A 24,261-nucleotide genomic window follows, 5' to 3' on the forward strand; every position below is an offset into this window, starting at 1 on the left:
GAGATGCTCAGGTAACAGAATCCATCCCCAATAAAGTGACAGCCTATGGCTGCAGGGCTCAGACTTTGCTCAGCTGGGGGTCACTTTCAGAGGCTCTGAGCAAGTGAGAATCTTAAATGGGGTATATTGGATTATTACAGAGGGTAAGCAGGAAGCTGAGGACTCACACAACTTTCTGTTTTTTCATTTACTCCAATGATGCTCATTGGGCAATGAATGTAAGTCACATTTTGTGCTAAACCTCTATGTGTCATTATCCACTTAATCCTCATTATACATACGCCTATGAAGTAAGATGGTTATTTTCTCTATGTTACTGGACTGAAGCACCCTTTCTTATAGTTGATGTTGATAGAATACAAACTATGCAATATTAGTAACTTTATTACTTAAATATTATTTTAATTATATTCAAACATGCATTGGTATTCCTTTTCTAAAGAGAAATGCCAGTATCCATGATTATTCTTCTCAGTCAATATCTTTAAACACTCATACATGTAAAATCCACCACTGAGACTTATAGTGGACTCAGATTAGTTTAGCTCAGTTTTTCCCCTGTATTAATTCTACTGAAGAGTATAGAAACCTTCCAGTGGATTCAGCCAAACTTTCTTGGTTTATAGCACTACTCTTCTAAATAATCACCCCAAGTTTCCACTTTGCATTTTCTACCCAATAGCATGCTGGATGACTTAAAACAGTATTTGGATCCTAGCATCTCCTCTTATAAATCCATCAGTGGCTTCTGATTACCCTCCAGACAGTTTGAAGTCATTGTGTGGCTTATCAGGTCCTCTGTTATCTGTCCCTCTGTATTTCTTACCAACTCTGCTGCCTTCTACTTTATATTCAAGTCATTGGGAACTTCATTCATTGCTCAAATAGGTCGAAGTGTTTCTTATTTTGGACCTTAAAATGTGGTAGATTTTTCACCACACACCTTTTCTGCACTTTGGATAAATTCTACCTCCTTCAGAAAGCAACATAAATAACACTCCATTCACAGAATTTTCTTACTTCCTACAAGCAACTCATGTAGGGCACTGACAAGGCAGCTATAGTTCATGGACTGTCTGATCAGTCCTCTGCCCATGAAAAATGTGTGTGTGTGTGTGTGTGTGTGTGTGTGTGTGTGTGTGTGTGTGTGTGTCTGTGTGCACCAAACTAACCAAGGGACCAAAGACTTTTCTGGTCCCATATTTCTCTAAAACCATCATTCTTCTACTGACTGGATGAAAAGGTGAAGGTGGAGAGGTGGTGATTGTTTATAGTAGGTCCAATTCTGTCTTATTCTTAGGACCTATGGTGAGGACCTTGGCATCAAATTTTGGAGACCTTAGCATGTCAACTACTTAGCACCTTTTTTGTCTTTTATTTAAAATAGGTAGTGCCAGTTATCAGCTGTAGAACTAGAGAAAACTTCTTTCTCAGCATGTTGTCATATTTTTATTTACTCTTTATATGATTATTATATGAGAGTAAAGACTATCTTTCTTTACATATTTTTACTGTCTGCCTCAGCATGAGATACACAGGCATTCTCAATAAATACATGAGAAATGAGATTGAGTGAAGTGAAGTAACCAGTCCAAAATCATAAACCCTAGTTAGCAGCTTACTTCCTGATCTTGGCTTGGTAATCTTGCAAATAAAATGTATTATGAATATGGATCTTCTTGGTTAGTAATGACTCCATTAAAAGCTTAGTTTTGCTCAAGGTAGTGCAGACAAAATATCTTTATAATAAAATATTTAGCAAATGTACAACAGTTATTACAGGTGGTTCAGTAATTTAATAATGTTAGACAATACTCTGTTACATTATTAAAACCATCTAGGAAAGCCAAGAAAAAAAAAAAAAGTAACAAAATTTTGAATAACACAACTTACCTCCACGCCCAAAATTCCCAATCTCACTTGGGCCACTATTGCTATTGTTTACTGGCAAGCTTGTGGCTGGCCATGAATCAGCCAGCCATGGATAACTGGGATCACCAGCATTTAGAAGACCTGGACGACTAAAACAGAAATTAAAAAGAAATCAACTCACAGAGCTCAAGGAGAGAGAGACACCTGTCTCATGCACTCAAATGGATTAAAGAATTTAAGACGATTTTAATTCATTTCAAATTAAAATGGGTAGGCTCTCAAGAATTAAGGTACATCAGCAATTCATTAAGGATATATAGACATATCAACCTTGTCAGTGGAAGCAGAAGAGTCTTGCCTGGAATTCTGCTGACATCAAAGTGAATTTGGTCATCTGCCCTGAAACTGGTAGGAATTGGTAACAGCAGGAACCAGAAATAAGGTTTGATGATAAATTGGCACCTCAGAGGAACAATTACTCGGAGTGACTGCTCAATATCGGCCATTTCCAGGACTTTGTGTTATTGCTTCCTCAGTTCCTGCAACCCCCATATATATCTGTCCTCTCTAAGCTGTAACCCCAGTTATGAGCCCTTGTGCTTGATTTAGAGGCAAGGAACTTGAGGGAAATTAATGTGCAATATTTATACTGTTCCATCCATAACACATGTCCAAGTTCCCTAAATTGCAAAATATTAGGGATACATTGAAGTTTTTTTAAGGTAATAAAAGATTCACTGTGATCTGATCTGGCATGTGAGTGTAGTCTATAAGATAAACTTCCTTCCCACCATATTTAATAAAGAATTCCCACCTCTAATATAAAAGATGAGATTCTGATTCCATTCCAGATTATTAGCATATTTACAAAGAAACAGCATCATCTATAATCACTGTACTTTATTTTTGATAGACCCTTTCTGGTAGAATCCCTAAGAGAAACATCTGTTGCTATGGAAACTGCAATAAGAAGATCCAACTGCTCACTTGCTACATGTACTAGCTCTCATTAGACCTAATCTCTTTTTGCTAAAATATTGATTAAATGGGAGATTGGAAGTTATTACCAGAGCCTAATTACAATCTCCATATTGGCAAAGGGAAAATAGATGAGGATATATGGGTTTGTTATCAGCTTTTATCAATTTCAATTGAGTATCCAAAGTTGTGGAATCCAGTCCTATCAATCTACAGCCTATTCATCATCCATGAATCATTTACTTTGTGATCGATTATGTGTAATTGTTCACTCACAGCAATTTAGTGAGAGCCAATAAGGAGTCTTAAACAACAGCAACTTCATTTGCTAATGTCTAATTAATGCAATAAACATCCTGCTAACAAATGAACACATTCCTTGTGATATTTACTACTAATTTCTTCAAGGGCATCTGGGAGATATGAAACATCTGGATTTGATTCCTCTAAAAGGCACGACAGATACATAATTAAACCTGTGGTAAGCCATTTAATTCCTCCTAGAATTCCCAGACTTATAAGTGATCGTTTAGTACAATAATAGCCTCTTACTATAGTTTCTCCAGTCCTGCTTAAAAATAAAAATAGAAAGGAATCTCCTTGCATACCTCCCATTGCTCATTAGTCCTCCATCTCCTCTTTGAAATGTAACTGTAAAAAAAAGACACAAGTAGTCAATATTCATTATGATTAATAACAACTACCTATTGGACCTTACTTGAGAGCTGAGGCCCTGGGAATTTAAACAAAATTTAATTAACATAATTGTACAGAGAGTAAGAAGCAGTGGTTTGGCTCAAGGCAAAGCCATCATTTGCTCAAACTTTAAGGCGACGTTTTCAAATTCTTCAAGCCATTATAAAGGCAATTCAAAGGTAGAGTTTGTATTTGTATGTCAAAAACTGCTGCAATCAGTATACACAGTGGTATTGGAAGACTGACATGTTTTAATGGAGATTTATCAAATCACAACTTTCAGTCTTAATATATGGGTGTCCTAATTAGAAGGCATAATGCAAAAATGCACATAACAGAAGTTGAAACAGAATAATTCAAAAAGCTAACAGCATCCTTCCAATGAAACAAAAGAAAGAGGTACTGACTGATGACATATTTCTCACCATCATGGATCCCTTCAGGGTCACCAATAAGCATTATGAGTTGAATAAATACAATTACATTAGATATGAACTATAATTAATAGGGAATAATGTATTGAGTGTTTTGTATCATCATCCAACCCTCACAAGAATGAAATTCTCAAGTAATTGATACTGAATATATTCCAGTTATATGTACTGATTACAGAACTTAAGTCTTTTAGAACTTATTAACCATAACAATAAATATCTGGTAGAGCCACAGCTGTAGAATCCAAACCCTCCAGTCACTGCATTCCACTCCACAGAGTTAACAACATAAAAGGGGGTTTCAAGAATTGACTGAAGAACATAAACTTTTCCAAAACTTTTGCAGCCAATTATATTTGGAATTCAAAATGTTTCAGATCTGAGAAAAGTAATATGATGCATACTACATACACAATGTAAGGCAGCAACTGTATTCAAAGGTATTTAATATTTTTGCAGAGAAATGTAAATATTCATTATTAGTGGGATATGGTCTATAAGTAGTTTCATGCTAGTTTGGATTAAACTTTGCCACTAACTGAGGTAACTAGAAAATCATGGGATAAAACTCGATGTTTAGTAGTTTATGGATTGCAAAATTACAATTCTAGCCAAAATTAATATGAATCAGCTAAGCCAATCCCTGGGAATGAAGGAAAAAAATACTGTTTCACAGATGTGAATCCAAAATATCCTGTCTTTGGAAGATACTGATAATATTTACTATGATTTCTTTACTTATGAACTAAAGGGAACATGAGATGAAAATTTTATGAATTGATTCATATTTTAAATAAATGGAGGACATTGTTACTTGAAGTATATACATAATAAATACTCCTAATTTGAATAATTTTTCAATTTCATTTGTACTTCACATTTGCACTATTAAATATGATCAATCTTTAAATTTTGTAAATTTCCAATTGCAGTTCTCCAGTCCCTTCCCTAAAGACATCTAATGACATATGTCTCATAACATCACAGTTAGGTGATATGATCATAATTCTCATATCCTGTCAGGACTTCATGAAGTAGTGCTTTCAGGAAAATCTTGCTGGCACCTGGAGCATATTGCCTTATCATTTTTTTCAGTAAACATCTTAAACGCATTATAAAACAATCCTGACATAACTTTTGAATCTGCCCAGGACTGGCTATGGGCAGCTCAAGGAAGATGAGAGAATAGTGATCGCTGCTCTGCTTCCTGATGGGCTTGCTTACGCAGTGGGAATCAGGAATCAGCAGTGTGTCCGCAGCACACAGGGTCCCTTTAGAAAGTGCTTTTCACAACAAGAAAGAATTAATCTGAAACAATTAATGAAAAAACTGAGCATGGGAGGTATTAAATAAAGTCCTGATTAGGGGGAAAAACACACACAACATGTGAAAACAGCTAATTAGCTTTCTATCTGATGTGACTTCCTAGTTATGCTTTTTTGACTATCAAGTGATTGTTTTACTCTGTTAAAAGGGAGTTGATAATGTTAATATCATTGTGAATATGCAAATGAGAAGACACGGATGGGCTACACTTCAAAATGTGCTATTTAGAAGCTATATGGATAGAAGCTAAGTATTTCTGCTAATTTAGATGCTGTTTTCCCCACCAAACTTTCTGCTTATATCAGAGCAATAAATGATATTAGAGAAATGGAGGACAACTGAAGCAAAGGAATAAAAATGTAGATGTACTGAACTTTTGCATACTAACCCATCGCAAATTCTTCATAAAATGTTAATTTTAAAGTGTTATGATGCAATGCTCAAAATATTATTAAAAATTTGTCATTCAAGTGGCCAATAAGCACAATAAAAGATGCTCAACATCACTAATCATTAGGGAAACACAAATCAAAATTACAATAAAAAGCTACCTCACATCTTAGCAAGGTTACTATGCCAACACAGAAAACAAGTGTTGGTGAATATGTAGAGACACTGGACACTTAAGCACTGCTGGTAGGAAATAAACTGGTATAACCACAGTGAAAAATAGTGTAGTTCCTCAAACTAAAAATAGAATTACCATATGATGTAGCAATTTTACAACTGGGTACATACCCCAAAGAACTGAAAGCAGTATCTTAAAGTGGTATTTGTAGACCCATGTTCATAGTAGCATTATTCTCAATAACTAAATCATGGAAGCCACCCAAGTGTCCATAAATGGATGAGTGGATTTAAAAATGTGGCTTATACATACAATGAAATATTATCCAGCTTTAAACATGAAGGAAATTCTGACACATGTTAAAACCAGGATACATCCTAAGGACATCATGCTAAGCAAAATAAGCCAGTCACAAGAAGACAAGTGCTGTATGATCCCACTTATATGGGATACTCAAAAGAATCCAAATCATAGAAGCAGCAAGTGGAATGGTCATTGCCAGGGGCTAGAGGGAGAGAGGAATGGGGAGTTTTTATTTACTGGATATAGAGTTTCACTCAAGAAGATGGAAAGAAAGATTTATGGAGATGGATGGTGGTGATGATTGCATAACATTATGAATGTATTAGTGCCACTGATCTGCACACTAAAAAATGGTCAAGATAGTAAATTTTACAAATGTGTATTTTAACACAATAGAAAATTGGGGGAAAATACTCAAGGTTAATTTTGCAGATGTGTTAAGCGTACAGACTCTGTGGTAAGCTTCTTTTCTACCAATTAAGAATAAAATGTTGTGAGTAAAAGAATTTTAAATTTCAAGGCATTCAGGACATATTTATTTTCTATTAGTGTTCCAATCACATTAAAATATGTTTTCTAATGGTTCTAGACTGCTAATAGCTTGGCAAAATATTTCATAAAGACACTTAACCTTTGTACTTCTGCATAACAACTACGCAAAGGCACAAAAACACCATGCCTACATACATGACTAACTTAAAATGATCCATAGACACAATTTGGTATCAATGAGATTTTTCCTTTTTGCCTACTTCTATCAAGAAAACAACATCTTATCATAAGTTTGATTAGTTGTTAGTCATCTTGTTAAAGTAAGACAAAAGGACAATTTTTCAAATTTCCTTTTTACCCCATGCTGCAAAACTTTTAGATTTGTTCCATTTCAAAAAGTAGACCAAAACCAGTGAAGTTCTATTAGACCATGGGATGAAAAGCAGACTAGAAATAAGCATGAACAATTAGAGCCCCTAAAAGGGAAGTCATATTTGGTGTTTTGATAAGTTTTTTATGTGTGTGTGTGCAGAAAGAGAAACCAAATGCCACAGCAAACTGAAAGCTGTTTTCAGGCAGCTTTCATTTCACAGAGATGCCAACCTACGGTAGTCATGATTTTGATAACAGAGCAGTAAGTTTGGGCTTATCAGAGATAAATTTGAAATAAGTGTGAATCTTTACCAGGAGTCTCTGCTAGGAACTTTCAGGGAGCAATGTATGGAAGCTTTTAGCTGCAACTAACTCAACAGCACTAAGTTTTCCAAAAAGTTCTACAGACACTACAGCCTTAAATGCTTTAGAATTGCCATAAACATTTTCAATGTATTGCTACCTTTATAAAAGGCATAAGATAAAGAGATTTGACAAGTTTATATCATACGCAAAGTGCCTCTGCTATTATCTGACAGGATTAATCCTAATCTCATGCCTGCTACAGCTGAGGGGGAAGGGAAACATAACTGTGTGGCAAATTGACATTTTGAGGTGAGGAATCTTTACAAGTGCCTATCTCTGTAAGGCCACATTTTCCTACTCTAAATGGAAACTTTAATGTTGCCAACTGAACCTCATTCCCTTTCCTGATAAGCTATTGCTCAAATATGAATGTAGATTAATCCTCTTTTAATAAGCCTTAACTCAGCCCAGATAATCAGAGTATAAAAATTCCAACAACTTTTTTGGCTGTCTTTGGGTAGTTTTTTAAATAATTTATATTTCACCAACGGTTTTAAAACCTATGTGTGAAGTTAGCATTTTATAATTTGTTTATATTTACTGAGTTTTGCAAAATCTGTTATCCTCAGAGATAATATTCATAAAATATAACTCACTCCTTTGAAAGTGAAAATGTATTCATTCATTGAAAAATTGATGGCTTCAAAATTGTGAATAGAAAAGTGAACAACATAAGTCTGAAAAGAGTCATAGAGCCTTCCTGAGAATTATAATATGGATATTATATATACATATATATATATATATCACATAACATGTAAGATATAACATATGCTGTTACTTTACATACACATAACATAGCTATATAGAATCCTCATGAAAGCCACATGGTTTTTGTTCAAACTTATGTTGTTCAGTTTTCTGTTCACAAATACTATTATATGGATGATCAAACATTTACTGTAGATTCAAAAATCACCTACTGTTTTCTATATTGTCTGCCTAAATCTTTTTACAATTCTATCCTATTCTATAAGAATTCAGGTGGTGAATTCTAGCAGCCACGAGCCTTACCTCTAGTGACAAGTTGACTGTCAGGTTCAACTCATTTTAAGATAAATAACATTGCATGTTGCTTTAGAAAAGTATAAAGTGATTTCATGTAGAACATGAGATAAGAGGATATCTTTTTTGTTCCTGCCACCAATCTGTGCCACATGCAACCTGTGGTGTTTGTGTCTGAAGAACTTAAATAAAGGATAAATAGGGAAAAATTGAATAATAAGTTAGAGTGTAATGTTTCCCTGGGGAAATCTTCCCTTTCTGCTATGTAAAGAGGCACAAAAAGTTTAGGCCAAATTTTCCTCTCAGATCATTTAAATGATAAGTTTGCATTCAATTCTTAATGGTTGCTTTTCCAAATCTAGGTGATAATCCACTAATGTTTGAGAAATCTGTTAAATCCTCTGACATAAGAAAAGTACCAAGAGTGAATAGCAGTTTTTTATTTTTCTGCCTTGTAAGCATTCAAACACAATTTTCCACATGATGGAGAGTCAAAGACTTCCACACTAAAGGCCCATGAGGAAGTCTAGGCCTACACAGGTTGAGTGAAAGGCATCCTTCTGAGAGTTAGAATCTCCAATCTGCAGTATATTTATATGTCTCCCCACTAGTGAAAATCTTTCCTGTTCTACCTCTAATGGTTAAGAAAAGACTTGGAATAAAGTGGAAAAAAGGGAGTGCTGAAATCAAATTTTATCTGCTTTAGGATCAGTCTAGCTTTATAAAAAGGCATTGTCTCTTAATATATGCAAATTGCATCAGATGCTAAAATATAATCCAAGATTGGAACTGGGGTTTGAAATAAATGAAGTATTTTATGTTATCCATTAATCTAATTGCTTACCTCAAAGTAGACTTTTTGATTATCTGGAAAAAATCATATTATTGCTATCATGAATTAAAAATAAAATTTTGAGACAACATAGACATTACCACATAGTGAGAAGTGGAAATCTTAGGCTTTTCATCTTGTGAGTAAAATCATATTGTTTTTATACTGTAAAATTTATAAGATTCCTAGAGAAACTGTTATGGAAACCAAAATATAAACAGAACCAGTACAAGTAGACTTTATTTTCTATAGCTTTTATAACACACTTCAGATAAAATTAGCCCTGTATGAAAGCCCTGTGCTGTTAAAATAAATCATTAGTTCATGCATGAAAAAGCAGAGGTTTAGACCTATGATCATTTCCCACTTAAATCTATAATCATTCCCATTTAAAATCCCCAAGTTCTCTAAGTTGTATAAGGACATAACATACGGAAATTGTAACAGGTGGAAGATAGAATATGTATGGACAGAAAATGTGTAGAAAATACCCCCAAGTCAGATATGCAATGGTAGTAGGTACCTATGATTTAGATGTTCATTTGCTTCTCACCCAAAAGAAAACAGCAGTTGCTAGAAGGCAAATTGCTAGTTGAAGGTGAATCCATTCTGAGAGTCAGTCATCTATCAATTAAGTATAAAGGTTTTGAAAGGCTGCTTTCTGGTTTGGCCTTATTCCAAAATATTTGAAGGGCATAGCACCTTCTGAGTTAGCAGCTCTTCTACAAGCAGATGGACATCAATCACAATGAGAAATGATAATAGGAAATGTATTATTCTTGTCAAGCTCAAAGATCAACAGATATTTTCAAATTAAATGCACAGGTTTTGCAGGGAACTGCTGTTTAAAAAAGAAAAAAAGAGCAAAAGAAAAGGAAGAAAAAAGGTCTGTCTGGCATAATTTTACTAAAAGCACAAAACTACAAATCATGAGAGCTATTTAATATATAAGAAGTGAGCAAATGAAGAAGTATGGAAGGTAAAAATGCTGTACTCCAGATGGGGCTTTTAGAACTTTGCACTGAAGTGATTAGCATAGTCAATCTTTTATTATTTTCATTAAAATCAAACAAAAAGATAAACAGAAAATAGTCCTTGAATTAAATCAGGTGTTCCTTATGTTTCATATGATTGATTAAACAGGTGGGTTGGTGGACAATGCCTTCAAGGAATGGAGTTAGATGACTGGTCGGCAACACAAGAAGGCACATTAAAGTATCCTTGATATTCAAGATTCTAACCCTCAGCAGTTATTGCCCAGCATCTCTTTATGGGAAGTATGCTTCAGTGGAGTGATGATACAGTGCTCAGGTGATGAAGTGCAGGAAAGCAGCATCCACAACCAAAGAGAAATGGGAAAGGCAGAATGAGAGCAAGTCCCAAAGCATGGAACTGCTTTCTCTAGTCCTGGAAATGTATTCTTTTCAATAAACAACAAACTTCATTTTCATAAGAGATGGACATGAGCCACATTATTATAATCAAATGATCATATTTAAATGATGTCAAATAACAAGCAAGACAATCTGGTGTATGCTATTCCTCCTATTTTTGCATTATTTAAACATTCTCTGCAGCTTAGAAGCCTGTAAGCTACAGCAGCTTGTAAGCTTGATGAGCAGTGAAGCTTCTGTCAAAAATCATTTATTAAGATGTTTATGCTTCTTACCAGAATAAGAAATAGAAGATTGAATAAGATATTTCAAAAAATTCTAAAGTCTTTGTAGGATTAAAGTTGTTGCCTTAAAGATTCTAGAAAGCGTGAGATATTGTGAGACAATTTCTTTTTATGATGGTTGCTGTTAGAGAAGTACTTAAAATGAATTGAAATTAAAATTGTTATTGCACATAGCTTCACTATAGAGTTCATTCTTTCAATCACTGACTTGATCATTCTTTCTCTCTTCATCCCTCCCTCCTCCTCCATCCTTCCATTTTCTTTCTTCTCTGTCTCTCTCTACCTTGGAAGTATTTTGAGCCACAATTTTTGACATTCTTGAAATTCTGTTTTGAATTCTAAGAGGAAAACACTTTTTTGCAAACATTTTAAACATCTAGGGTCTTCTTTTTATTCTGCTTTTTTCTTCTAAAATGGTGATGGATCAACTTGAAATAGACTTCCTTTCTAAGTGATTAGTAAATCACTTAATTCATCTTTCATCAGTCTTATTAATTCAGGTGAGATTGTTGTTTGTATTTTCTCTCTAGTACATTTCCTATTGTAATACATATCTTGAAATACTAGAAGCTGCATTTTAAATCTTTTCCTTATAGTAATGCTTTTGCCTAAATTCACTTATCAAACAATGGCTTCATAGCACGCAAAGTGTCTGTGTGTACATGTGTTTTGAAGAACTAGTTGAGAAAAAATGGTTAAGTATTTATCAGTGTGCACTCCTGGTATACTTTCAGGGAGGCATAGCAAAAAGACTGCCTTATGCTCATAATGTGATATAGTAAAGAGCAATGTATTAAAGCATGGTCGTTATAATTGCATTTTACAGAGCAGGTATTTAAAGCAAGCCAAAAGCATTCATTCATTCACCACTTGTTATTCCATTCCATTCCTTCTTTTTCATTTCATCACATTCATTCCTTCATTCCTAAAGATAAGAGGATTTCTTAGCTAGGAGTGGCCTCTTACCAGCATAATTACTGAGTCCCTTTCTCTTCTTTCTTCGCCAATACAACCAGATGCTAAAACCCATCAAAATTACCCAGCAGGCACCACCAATACCAGCTATAAAGGCTGGTTGCTTCACAACATCAGTGATTTGCTCAGTTATGCTGTTATTGTTTTCAGTAATGACAACTTCATTACGTCCCCCTATGGAAGAAACAATAGTTTTAGTAAGCATTAGTATAAAAATAAACAAAAGAATACATAGTTGGTGTACCAAACACACAGAAAATTGCAAACTTCTTTTGAAGGCAGTTGATAGTCCTTGGTGCCCTTACCCTGTCACAATTACTTTTATTTTTTTTTATTAAGATATCATTGATATGCATTCTTATGAAGGTTTCACATGAAAAACAATGGAGTTACTACATTCACCCATATTATCAAGTCCCTCCATATGTCACTGCAGTCACTGTCCATCAGTGTAGTAAGATGCCACAGAGTCACTACTTGTCTTCTCTGAGTTACACTGTCTTCCCCATGATGTGCCCCCACACCATGTGTACTAATCGTAATACCCCTCAATCCCCTTCTCTCTCCCTCCCCACGTGCCCTACTCCACCCCTCCCCTTTGGTAACTGCTGTTTTGTTCCTTCAGTTTTGCTTAGTTGTTATACTCCACAAATGAGGGAAATCATTTGGTACTTGTCTTTCTCTGCCTGGCATATTTCACTGAGCATAATACCCTCTAGCTCCATCCAGGCTGTTGCAAATAGTAGGATTTGTTTCTTTCTTATGGCTGAATAGTATTCCATTGTGTATAGGTACCACCTCTTCTTTATCCATTCATCTACTGATGGACACGGTTGCTTCCATTTCTTGGCTACTGTAAATAGTGCTGCAATAAACATAGGGGTGCATATGTCTTTTTGAATCTGAGAACTTGTTTTCTTAGGGTAAATTTCTAGGAGTGAAATTCCCGGGTCAAATAGTATTTCTGTTTTTAGTTTTTTGAGGAACCTCCATACTGCTTTTCACAATGGTAGAACTAATTTACATTCCCACCAGCAGTGTAGGAGGATTCCCCTTTCTCCGCATCCTTGCCAGCATTTGTTGTTCCTAGTCTTTTCGATGTTGGCCACCCTAAATGGTGAAAGGTGATATCTCACTGTGGTTTTAATTTTCATTTCCCTGATAATTAGCAATGTGGAGCATCTTTTCATGTGTCTGTTGACCATCTGAATTTCTTCTTTGGAGAATTGTCTATTCAAATCCTCTGCCCATTTTTAATCCAGTTATTTGCTTTTTGGGTGTTGAGGAGTGTGAGTTCCTTATATATTTTGAGTGTTAACCCCTTGTGAGAAATGTCATTTACAAATACATTCTCCCATACTGTAGGATACTTTTTGTTCTGCTTGTCACATTATTGATAAGCATATTTTATAAGTTTCAGAGGAATTAAATTATGAGTTTGAAATGTGATTAAGAACTTTGGTCCCTTATGTTCTGGTTTTCTATGGAGAGATTCTGAACTACTCTTGCCTTATAATTAAGCACTGAAACAAGTGCTCATGATGAAAATAACAGCAACTTTTCTTCAGTTAGGTAAAGCATATTTTAAGAGAGCCTCATTAAAAGAAAAAAGCAACTACAACATTCAGCACAGGCTATTTGTGAATTGTTTTCCTCTACAGTACTGTTCAAATTCAAATGTCTATGATTAAAAAATATGAAACTTAATATTGTCCTTAATAGTCTATGAAGGAACTTATTTTGATCAAATATCCTTTAATTTTTTTGTAATACATTTAAACTACTGTTTGATATTATGATAACAAGGACAATTATGTAAACAGCCTTTCATAGAAATTAGTATCTATAATTAAAATGTCCCCAAAAGACAAAACTTGTAGATTAAAGTATTTGAAATCAATTTCAAAATCCCCTTGAAAGCTGAATTCAAAAGACAACTTTAAAATCAATTCCAAGGTCTATGTAACTAAAACAAACATTTAAATCTGTACTAAAATTATTCTAGAGGCAGTCATGTTTTTGACAGTTTAGAACTCAGAGATAATTTTTAAAATCTTTGTCCACATTTGTAAACAGATTTAAAACTCATGAAATCATAGTATCACTGAAGAGCAAAGATTTAGGTGTTTATTTAACACATGAAGAAATTTAGGCACTGGGTATTAAGTGCTTTCTAACATCAACACCATACCTCATTAATGACTAATCAAAGGCTTTTAAAAAATAAATTGTAATCAGATATAAATGCAAATTTCAGCATATCACTTTAAAAGAATGTGTGGTTATCATGGCACTGTAATATATTTAAAAATACATGGTCTTTGAAGTTCCCTGTTTGAATGTCATGTCTGCCACTTATTAGCTAAGTAAGCAGGAAGCTTATGTAGGGCACTCAATCTTTTTAAGTACCAGTGTCTGTTTCTTGGCAACGGAACTGTTTATTTCATATATTTGGGAAGAGACTTTTGAGATGATGTATGTAAAGAGATTGAAAGAAACACGGTAATTTGTAACACAAAATTATGGCCCATGTAAAGCTAAGGGTTACTTTCAGAGCTGCCCAGGTAACTTAAGGGTGTAAGTTGTAAACTGTCCAAATGGAAGAATCCTCCAAACTACAGGTGACTTGTTTACCACAGTTTCTTCCTTCTTCCAGGGTGGAAAGTTAGCCTAAAGGCCTCCTTGCAGTTAAGTACAACAAAGTGATTGAGTATTCGCCAATGAAACATAAGCACCGGAAATGCATACTACCTCCAGACCTCATGCACACACTGCTGTGACAGTATTAGACCTACTCTCTTTCCTAAGGTATTGGACAAAAACAAGGGTTTATTGGAGGATGCTTATCCCCTAAGAGTTTGAAGAGCCAATAATTGGAAGAATTGAAGTTCCTTGAATAACTGTATTAAGTACAGGTCCCATCCTCCATTCTACTAATCCATATTAGACTGGCTATGGAGAAGAAACTTGTATTTTGTTAAGCCAATCAAAATGCAGCCTTGTTTGTTGTAGCTGTTAGCATTTTTCTTACACACATTTATATTCTACCTCTGAAATACGTTTTGTTAAATTCCAGATTTAAAAAATAGATTCACTTATGTAGTAAACCTGGTTCATTTTCCTAATCTATCTGTCCTTAAATATTAAACACATAAACTTAGTTAAAATATATTTAAATTGAGTTCATATTTTCAATGAGACATACATATATGATGATTTTCCTAGCTACTAGTAATTACTAAAAAAAAAAACCCAAACACCTTATAGAACAAAGAGAAAAGAAAATTTGTCCTTTATTTGTGTAAAAGGTCCATAAAACATCACATTTAATATAGTGCAATATTTATGTTACCCAAAGCATACCATATTTCCTTTGCTGCTGGTATTTTTTAAACAATTTTGTCAGTTTGACTAATTAGAGCACAGACAAGGGATGTGTGTGACCTGTAACGCTTCATTGTTCTTGCAGACAAAAACTATAATGAAATATAATGTCTTTCTCCCATTGGAGAGTAATGAAGAACAAAACTAATTTGTTGGACTAAAAATTAATTAGACACATCAGATCCAATTGTACCTATTACTGTGAAAGTTTGCAGCTGTTCCACATGTAGTATCAACTATGTAAGGTAAGCATTAAATGGCCAAGTGATTAAAGAAACAATAGGTATATTATTAAAAGCAAGGTTACTAGAAATTTTGTCAATGCAAATTTGTTATATGGTATACTGCTTGATGGCTATATATGTAAATATATTTGGTTGTAAGTGCAACAAAATAGAACTGTGAACATTTTGATGTAAAAGTGGAAACTATAGAAAAACAAACAATATTACTTCAAGCCTGTATAAGGCTGTTTATTACATTTGTACAATATTTAATAAATGATCCATTAATGGAACACTAATGAAAACTAAACTATTAAGGAATAGATGATACACTACATAGCCTGGCATAACACAGATCTAAACTTATCAGCCATGAGTTACATCAAATGCCAATACCTAATTTAATTAAAGCAAAGGGGAAATGAGGGAGAGCTTGAGTCACTTTGAGTGCTGTTTCCAGTACTGAATAGACAATAGGGAAAGCATAAATTGAAACAGAACAGGACATTAGCCATCACTAAATCACATTTCAACTTAAGAATAACATTGGTATAGATAAGGTTATCAGACAAGATGTTAAGACAGATATGCAGGGGTAATTAAAGAAACAATTAAAGGCTTCTTTAGTACAACCATAGATATTAAAAAGAAATTAATCTCTCTAAGACAAATAGCCTTTTCCAGGTTGATTGCACTACATGTGTGTGAGTGTGTGTGGTATGTGTGTGTATGTTTATTTCAATGGTACAATTAAATTTGACTATATCTGGAACCCTGCAGATTCTAACTACTTGAGTAGGAGAATGGGATGTCATTTATGAGATTATTTTTTATTTCATAGAAATACTTTGAAAACAACTGTATGGTATGCTAAACAACAAATTGAAAGTTAACTATCCATTTGAAGACTCAATTTTCTAAAAAATGATAGGTGTTAAATAAAACTTTCTGCTGCGTTTTAACTCATCTGAGTTAACTTTATTAAGTTATTAGGTAGTTGTTCAATTCTTAATTGTCATGCCATGAGCTTGGTGAAATGGTATTTTTGCAATTTTTTTACTTGCCTCCAAGTGTAATACATCTGCAAAATATTGTGAAGAAAATAAGTAATCATGATACACAAAAGAAAAGTTTCTCTTGCTTGAGGGTTATACTTAATACTAAAAACAACAGTAAAAGAAACATGAAAGGAAAATACAGGTCTCTGACAATCTTATCACTAAGTTGAAAATTATATTCAGTCAATCCATTTCATATATATATGCTAGAGAGACAGGGAAAAAACAAAGTTTTGTTTATTTATGTAGAAGCTCTCATAGAAAATTATACCTTTTAAACATTACATATATTTTTTAAGTTAAAAATTAATGACTTATTTCTAAATAGTATAAATGGCATATATATATGTTAAATCCTTTTGGGTCTACTTGTATTTCTCTCTTATTCCAATTTATTTTAGAAAATCTCAGAAGGGCAAGATTGTAAGTTTCCCTCAGGTTAAGAAATTAATTCAGTCTCTACAACTAATTAAGAAAGGAAAGGCAATTTAAAGAAAAGCTAATACTATATCATTTTCTCTTTAATGCTTTTAATATATAAGAGAAAGAAAAAAACTTTGAGACCTAAAAAAAAATAGTATTATGACAATGTTAAATCTCTTCATATACAATAAATACTTTGTACTGAGAAATAATTTTCCAGAAATTGGCAGTGTACTCTGTGCACATCATTTTGGAAAATAAACAGAAAATAATGGAAATTACACATATCATTGTATCAAACTCTGAACAATTATTTTTAAAATACGTCAACTCTAGGAAGGACATTTTTAAGAAATTAAAGACTAACAAATAAAAGCAGGGGGAAGTGAAAAGGTTTGCCTCTTGAAAGAAGGGAATTGCACAGGGGAAATCTACACCATGGGGCTTTTTTTTCCCCTTAGAGATCTCAGTCCACACAGTGTTAGCAGCTAGGAACCAAGCTGAAAACCTCAATCTTATTCATATCGGGTGTCAGAGGGTAGAGATCAGAGCTGCCAGAGTGGCTGAAAATTAAGGGGGGAGTCATGTAAATGAGCAACAGGAGAGTGATGTTCTCAAATCTGGTATAAATTCTTACTCAATCCCAGGGTAGAGCCTGAACTCTGTGTACAAAAAGAAGGGTCCAAGGATCTGTGAAACCTGAAAGCTAGAAGGCAGAACAGGCTGAACAGACTTTTCAGCTGATGTCCACAGAAGATTGTGTCTGAAGCTTGAATTTCATTAAGTAAGAGGAACCAGATGAAAATAAGAGGCTTGTCACTGACCCCCTTGAGGTAAAGATCATGCCTTAGAAGTAAAGATCAAACTGACATTCTGTCCTATGAATAAGGTCAAAATACAAATGATCCCATACCGATAAAACATAAACTCCAAGTCACTGCAAGATCAAGATGATTAGAGTAATGTAACTGCCTCTGGAACAAACCCTACACTCTTCAGATCACACTTTATAGTATATCATCTGCAGTATCTAGTGTATGGTGAAAGATTACTAGGCCAAAAACAAGCAAAGCAAAACAGAGAGAAAAAAAATTGCAAACAACAGGAAGGAAAAGATGACCCAAGTTCAAAAGAAAATATAATTAATAGAAATAGACCATTAGATGACACAGCTATTATAATATATTTATGGCCTTAAAATAATCATAATGAATAAACTTATGGTAAATTTCAGAGGGAAATGTAAAATGTAAAAGAAAATGAGTGGAAATTCTAGAAGAGAAAAGGGAATAATTCACTGAATATTTTACTTTTGCTCATAAAGAAATAACAGTTATGAGACATGTAATCCCACCATAAATAAGTAGAAAACCAGGCAAAATATGTGAAACAGAAGGGCAGATTGTGAGAAAATGGAAATAAGGAGAATCTTACTATTTTTATAGGTTTATGTCTGAATATAATTTCTAAAATGTAATTCAGTGAAGGGGAACCCAAAGATGAGTGAAGAACATTCCTGAGTTAAAGAGATGGGGGAACTCAGAGAAACTGAGGGGACTTAATTTATGGAACAGAATACCAGATAAAGATAGTAACAAATTTTTAGTTTTAGTTTTAATTTATTTGAAAGAGATTTCATTGTTTAAAGCATAACCAATAATAATACTTCAGTTTGTATATTGATATTTATTACTGGTATAGAAGTAAAAGGTATAATAATAGCAAAAACACAAAGAAGAAGGAAAATGGGATTATATTTTTAAGGTCTTTATATTATAGGCAAATACTACAGTAACTATTACAAAAAAGAGGTATACCTAATAATCCAATAATGGACATAAAATATATATCAGAAAGTTATTTAATTCTTCCAAAAGAAATCAGGAAATTAGGAAAATAGGAACAAAATCAGCCAAAAATAATTAGCAAGATAGTAATTCTAAGCCCAAATACATCAATAATTACATTAAAGGTAACTGCAATAAAAAGGAAAAGATTACCATAGTGGATAAAAAAACAAGACCTAACAATATTTAATTAATAGACTAGAAATAGAAATATGCATTAAACACAGAGAAACAGGAGATAAAATGAAAGGATGGAAAAAACCCAAAAATGCAAACACTTAAATGATGTGGCTGTATACTCACTCATATGATACAGTAAATTTTAGGGAAAAGAATCCTACTGGTAATAAAGTAGGGCATTCCATAGTGATAAAAGGTAAGTTTACTAATAAAATATAACAAGTCTAAAATGTACTCAACTAATACAGAATAGCAAAATACATGAAACAAAAATTAGAGAAGGAAAGGAAAAATACACAGATCCTAAATTACAATAAATCTCCAGGCTCTTTTCTTATTAACTGAAATAATAAATAGATGGAATATCCATAAGGACCTAAATAATACTACCAACCAATTTGCTCTATTATAGAAATTCTACTTCAAAATGAAAAAAATGCACAAACTTTTCAAATGCACAAGGAACATTCACAAAGACCAATGCTGGACCATGAAATGAGTCTCTGTATTTAAAAAACTGACCTCACTATAATGATTAAATAAGAAAAGAGTTAAAAAAAGATATCCGGAAATCACAAGACATTTGAAAATTTAACAATACACTTCTATTTAACCTTTGCAAAAAAAACCCCCAGAAATCCTTAGGGGAAATGGAAAGTATTTTCAACTTTATGATAAATGGAAACATAACACATCAAAATTTGTAAGATTCAGGTGAAGTACTTAGAAAGAAATTGATAACTTCAAATATTGATATTTGAAAGGAAGAAAGGTCCAAAATAAATCATTGATATAAATTTCTATCTTTCATGCAACATAAAAGTAAGTAGAAGAAAATCAGTAGAAATTAATTACAAAAGAAATAACAAACCCAAAAGTTTGCACTTTGAAAGTATTAATCATTATCAAGACATTAAAATTGGAGAGAGAAGGGAGAGAGATACATGGTGTGGGGCAAAGGAAAAGCGGGAGAGAAATAGAGAGGAAACATTAATCCCCAGTATTAAAAAAATGAAAGACATGGCATCAGTTCATATCCTGCAAACACTTCCATTAAGGGATTTACAAAGAAGGAGATATTGCAAATGTGCGTACAACAATAAACCCAACAACTTGGATTAGACAAATCATTGGTGGTCAAAAAAAAAAAGAAATGCATTTGCCACAACCAACACAGAAACAATAAAAATTCTGAAAGACTATAAGTTCATAAAAATAAAAAGGATCCACAAAGGAAACTCAAAGCACAGATTTTATCACTGAGTTCCAGAAGGTATATAAAGAAGAAATAATAGAAAATAAAAGAGGAGGAAGGGAAGAAATTATTTTCCAACCCATTTTATAAAGCTTTCCACCCTGATTCCCAAACCTGACAAAAATATTAGAAGAAAAGAGAACTATCCAATAATATCCCTCATAAACATAAATGCAAAATTCTTTGACAAATGTTAGCAAATCAGACACAGTAGTATCTGTAAAGAAAAATATATACTGACCAAGTGAATTTAGCACAGGAATGCAAGGTTTATTTACCTTTGAAACCATTCATTAAATTTGCTGTGTTACCACAAATAAACAAAAAGAAAACAGATGATTATCTAAACACAATTGAAAAAGTATTTTAGCAACCATTGAAATAAATAAGTGAAGCTGGTAAGGCCATAAGATATAAGGGCAATGTATAAAATTAAATTTATATATAATATAGAATAGTTAGTAAGGAAATGTTATAAATTCACTTAGTATAAAAACCATTAAACACTCAGGATAAAGTTTAATGAAACATATATATGATTGTATACTGAAAATTATAAAATATATTGAGAGAAAATTAAATAAATAATAGAGGGGCACTTCATGTTCCAGAAGAGAAAAATTTACTATTAAAATGTTGAATCTCTCCAACTTAATGTATAAATCACCATGTTTTCAATCACAATTCAGTATAATTTTGTAGAGAATGACAAGCTGATTTGAAAAGTATATGGAAGAAGAAAAGCTCTGGAATAACCAGAACAATTTAGCAGAAGAAAATGATGGAATACAAACATTATCTCATTTCAAGACTTTCTATAAGCCACAGGAATCAAGACAGTATGGTTTGGTATAGGGAGATAATTAAGAAAAAAATGAATAACATAGGGAATCCAGAAATGGATCCACACATACATGGTTCACTGGGATTAACTGGGGAAAAGGATATATTTTAAATAAATGAGGCCCACACAATTTCATACACATATGGAAATAAATAAGCTTCAACCCTCAAGCCACATGCAATTACTTTAAGATGAATTATAGATCTGAGAATGATAGCTAAAATTATAAAGCTTATATAAGAAAATATTCTCTCTGGAAAGTTGATTCAAGATGGTGATGTGAGAGGTGAGACAGAGAACTACTCCCAAAATCACATATAATAAGAAAATACAGTTAAGACAACTAATCCTAAAAGAGCAACAGGAAAGAAGTCTGCACCAGACTGCATACACCTGGAGAACAGAGCAGACCTCAAGAAACAGGGTGAAGTACCAAAGGCTTGATCTGGCATGGCAGGACCCAATCCCTTCCCCAATCTCAGCTCACTGATGGGAGGAAGAGAAACAGAGCAGGAAGGGGATGGAAACCTAGGACTGTTGAACACCCACCCTGGAGATCTGCTTTGGGAGCACAAACCTACATTGCATGGTGCTCAAAATTAGTGGGGTTGAAAACCTAAGACAGGCAGAATACTTGGAGAGACTGGGATTCCAGCCTTTTGTGGAGGACAGGGATCCACATCCAGCTGCTCTGGGACAAAGGAAAGGCGGGTGGTCTGAGAGACTTCCTAGAAGTGAGAGGACTGCTTGAAGGGCTGGGGTTTGCATGGAGCTTGCTGCACAGGAGAAGGGATAGGTGGACAAGGTTGTCTTGGCATACTCTGCCCAGCAGGTTGGGAACTTTTCAGAGCTTCAGGCACACCATACACCTGGCTGGCTACTCAACTCTGAGGCCCCCTACTGTGATACACAGCCTGTGGCACCTTCCTCCTGGTCTGAGGGCACTGTGCCAGCTCACAAACTGCCAGTCCCTGCCCTGGCACCAGGCCAGATAAAGGGAGGCCCCACCTACAGAGGCTACAGATGAAAAATGCAGAGGCTTACACCTGTGTGCTTGCTGCAGTGGTCCTGACAGTGGAGACAGGCACTGCAGCCGGGAAACAGGAAATAGTTCTTTCCTCCCCCAAGGCAAAAGCACCACTTCCCTGTGACCCCCAATATCACTCCAGGGAATGAGCAGCTCCAGAGACTAGATCTTCTGGGCCCTAGAATGTGCCATATACAAATAAAAAACATCAAAGGAAGCTGGTTCAAACAGAAATCTCGCAAACACCAGAGAAAGGGCCAAATGAAACTGAACCAATCTTCATAAAAGAGAGTTCAAAATAAAAATGAACATGCTCATGGAGGTACAGGAAAATATTCAAGAACTCAGGGACAAATTTAGGAGGGAGATTCAATCATTAAGAAATTCCACATCTGAAATGAAACTTACAAGAGAGGAATTTAAAAGGAGATTAGTTATAGTAAAAGAGATGGTAAAAGGAACAGAAATTAGAGAAGAGGAAAACAAAGAAGCTTAGGCACAGAGAGAAAAAAGGATATCTAGGAATGAAAGAACATTGAGAGAACTGTGTGACCAATCCAAATGGAACAATATGTGCATTACAGGGGTACCAGAAGATGAAGAGAGAGAAAAAGGGATAGAAATTGTCATTGAGGAGGTAATTGCTGAAAACTTCCCCAATCTGGAGAAGGACATAGTCTCTCAGGCCATGGAGGTGCACAGATCTCCCAAAACAAGAGACCCAAGGAGGACAACACCAAGACATATAGTAATTAAAATGGCAAAGATCAAGGATTAGGACAGACTTTTAAAAGCAGCTAGAAGAGAAAAAAGATCACATACAAAGGAAAACCCATCAGGCTATCATTAGACTTCTCAACAGAAATCTTACAGGCCAGAGTGGAGTGGCATGATATATTTAATGCAATGAAGCAAAAGGGCCATGAAACAAGAATACATTACACAGCAAGATTATCACTTAAATTTGAAGGAAGGATCAAACAATTTTCAGGTAAGCAACACTGAGAGAATTTACCTCCCACAAATCAACTTCACAGTGCATTTTGGAGGGCCTGCTATAGATGGAAGTATTCCTAAGGCTAAGTAGCTGTCACCAGGAGAAATAAAACTACAGCAAAGAAAGTAGAACAATTAATTACTAAGCAGATGCAAAATCAAACCAACTACCTGAAAGTCAATGAAGGGTTAGACAAAGAGTGCAGAATATGATACCTAATATATAAAGATTGGAGGAGTAAGAAAAAGGAGGAAAAAAAAAAAGAACCTTTAGGTTGTGTTTTTAATAGCATACTAAGTGAGTTAAATCAGACTGTTAGATAGTAAGGGAATTACCCTTGAGCCTTTGGTAACCAGAAGTCTAAAGCCTGTAATGGCAATAAGTACATACCTATAGATAATCACTGTAAATGTAAATGGTCTGAATGCACCAATCAAAGGACATAGAGTCACTGAATGGATAAAAAGCAGACCCATCTATATGCTGCCTACAAGAGACTCACTTCAAACCCAAAGACATACACAGACTGAAAGTAAAAGGATGGAAAAAGATATATCATGAAAATAAAAGGGAGAAAAAAGCAGGAGTTGCAGTACTTGTATCAGACAAAATAGACTTCAAAACAAAGAAAGCATTGAGAGACAAAGAAGGACATTACATAATGATAAAGGGTTCAGTCCAACAAGAGTATATAACCATTATAAATATCTATTCACCCAACACAGGATCACCAACATATGTGAAACAAATACTAACAGAATTAAAGGGAGATAAAGAATGCAATGAATTCATTTTAGGAAACTTTAACACACCACTCACTTCAAAAGACAGATCAAGTAGGCAGAAAATAAGTAAGGACACAGAGGCACTGAACATCATATTAGACCAGATGAACGTAACAGACATCTACAGAACACTCTATCCAAAAGGAACAGTATACAGATTCTTCTTAAGTGAAAATGGCACATTTTCAAGAATAGATCATATACTAGGTCACAAAAAGGGCCTCAGTAAATTCAAAAAGATTGAAAGTGTACCAGTCAACTTTGCAGATCTCAAAGGCATGAAACTAGAAATAAATTACACAAAGAAAATGAAAATGCCCAAGAACACATGGAGGCTTAA

The 24,261-nt window shown here is 34.2% G+C and overlaps 1 protein-coding gene across 11 annotated transcripts in view; it reads right to left on the reverse strand.

The window, feature by feature from the left end:
* ROBO2 (roundabout guidance receptor 2) overlaps positions 1–24,261 on the reverse strand; it is a 1,411,015-nt gene that overhangs the window by 46,829 nt on the left and 1,339,925 nt on the right. For all 11 annotated transcript variants that reach the window (XM_073231817.1, XM_073231816.1, XM_073231815.1 and 8 more), the window contains 3 exons: positions 11,889–12,071; positions 3,459–3,501; positions 1,894–2,021 (listed from right to left, as the gene is read on the reverse strand). In XM_073231817.1, coding sequence (XP_073087918.1) covers positions 1,894–2,021; positions 3,459–3,501; positions 11,889–12,071 — 354 coding nt within the window. The remainder of the gene's footprint in view (positions 1–1,893; positions 2,022–3,458; positions 3,502–11,888; positions 12,072–24,261) is intronic.

This window comes from Manis javanica, chromosome 3 (assembly GCF_040802235.1).
Source record: "Manis javanica isolate MJ-LG chromosome 3, MJ_LKY, whole genome shotgun sequence".
NCBI lineage: Eukaryota > Metazoa > Chordata > Mammalia > Pholidota > Manidae > Manis > Manis javanica.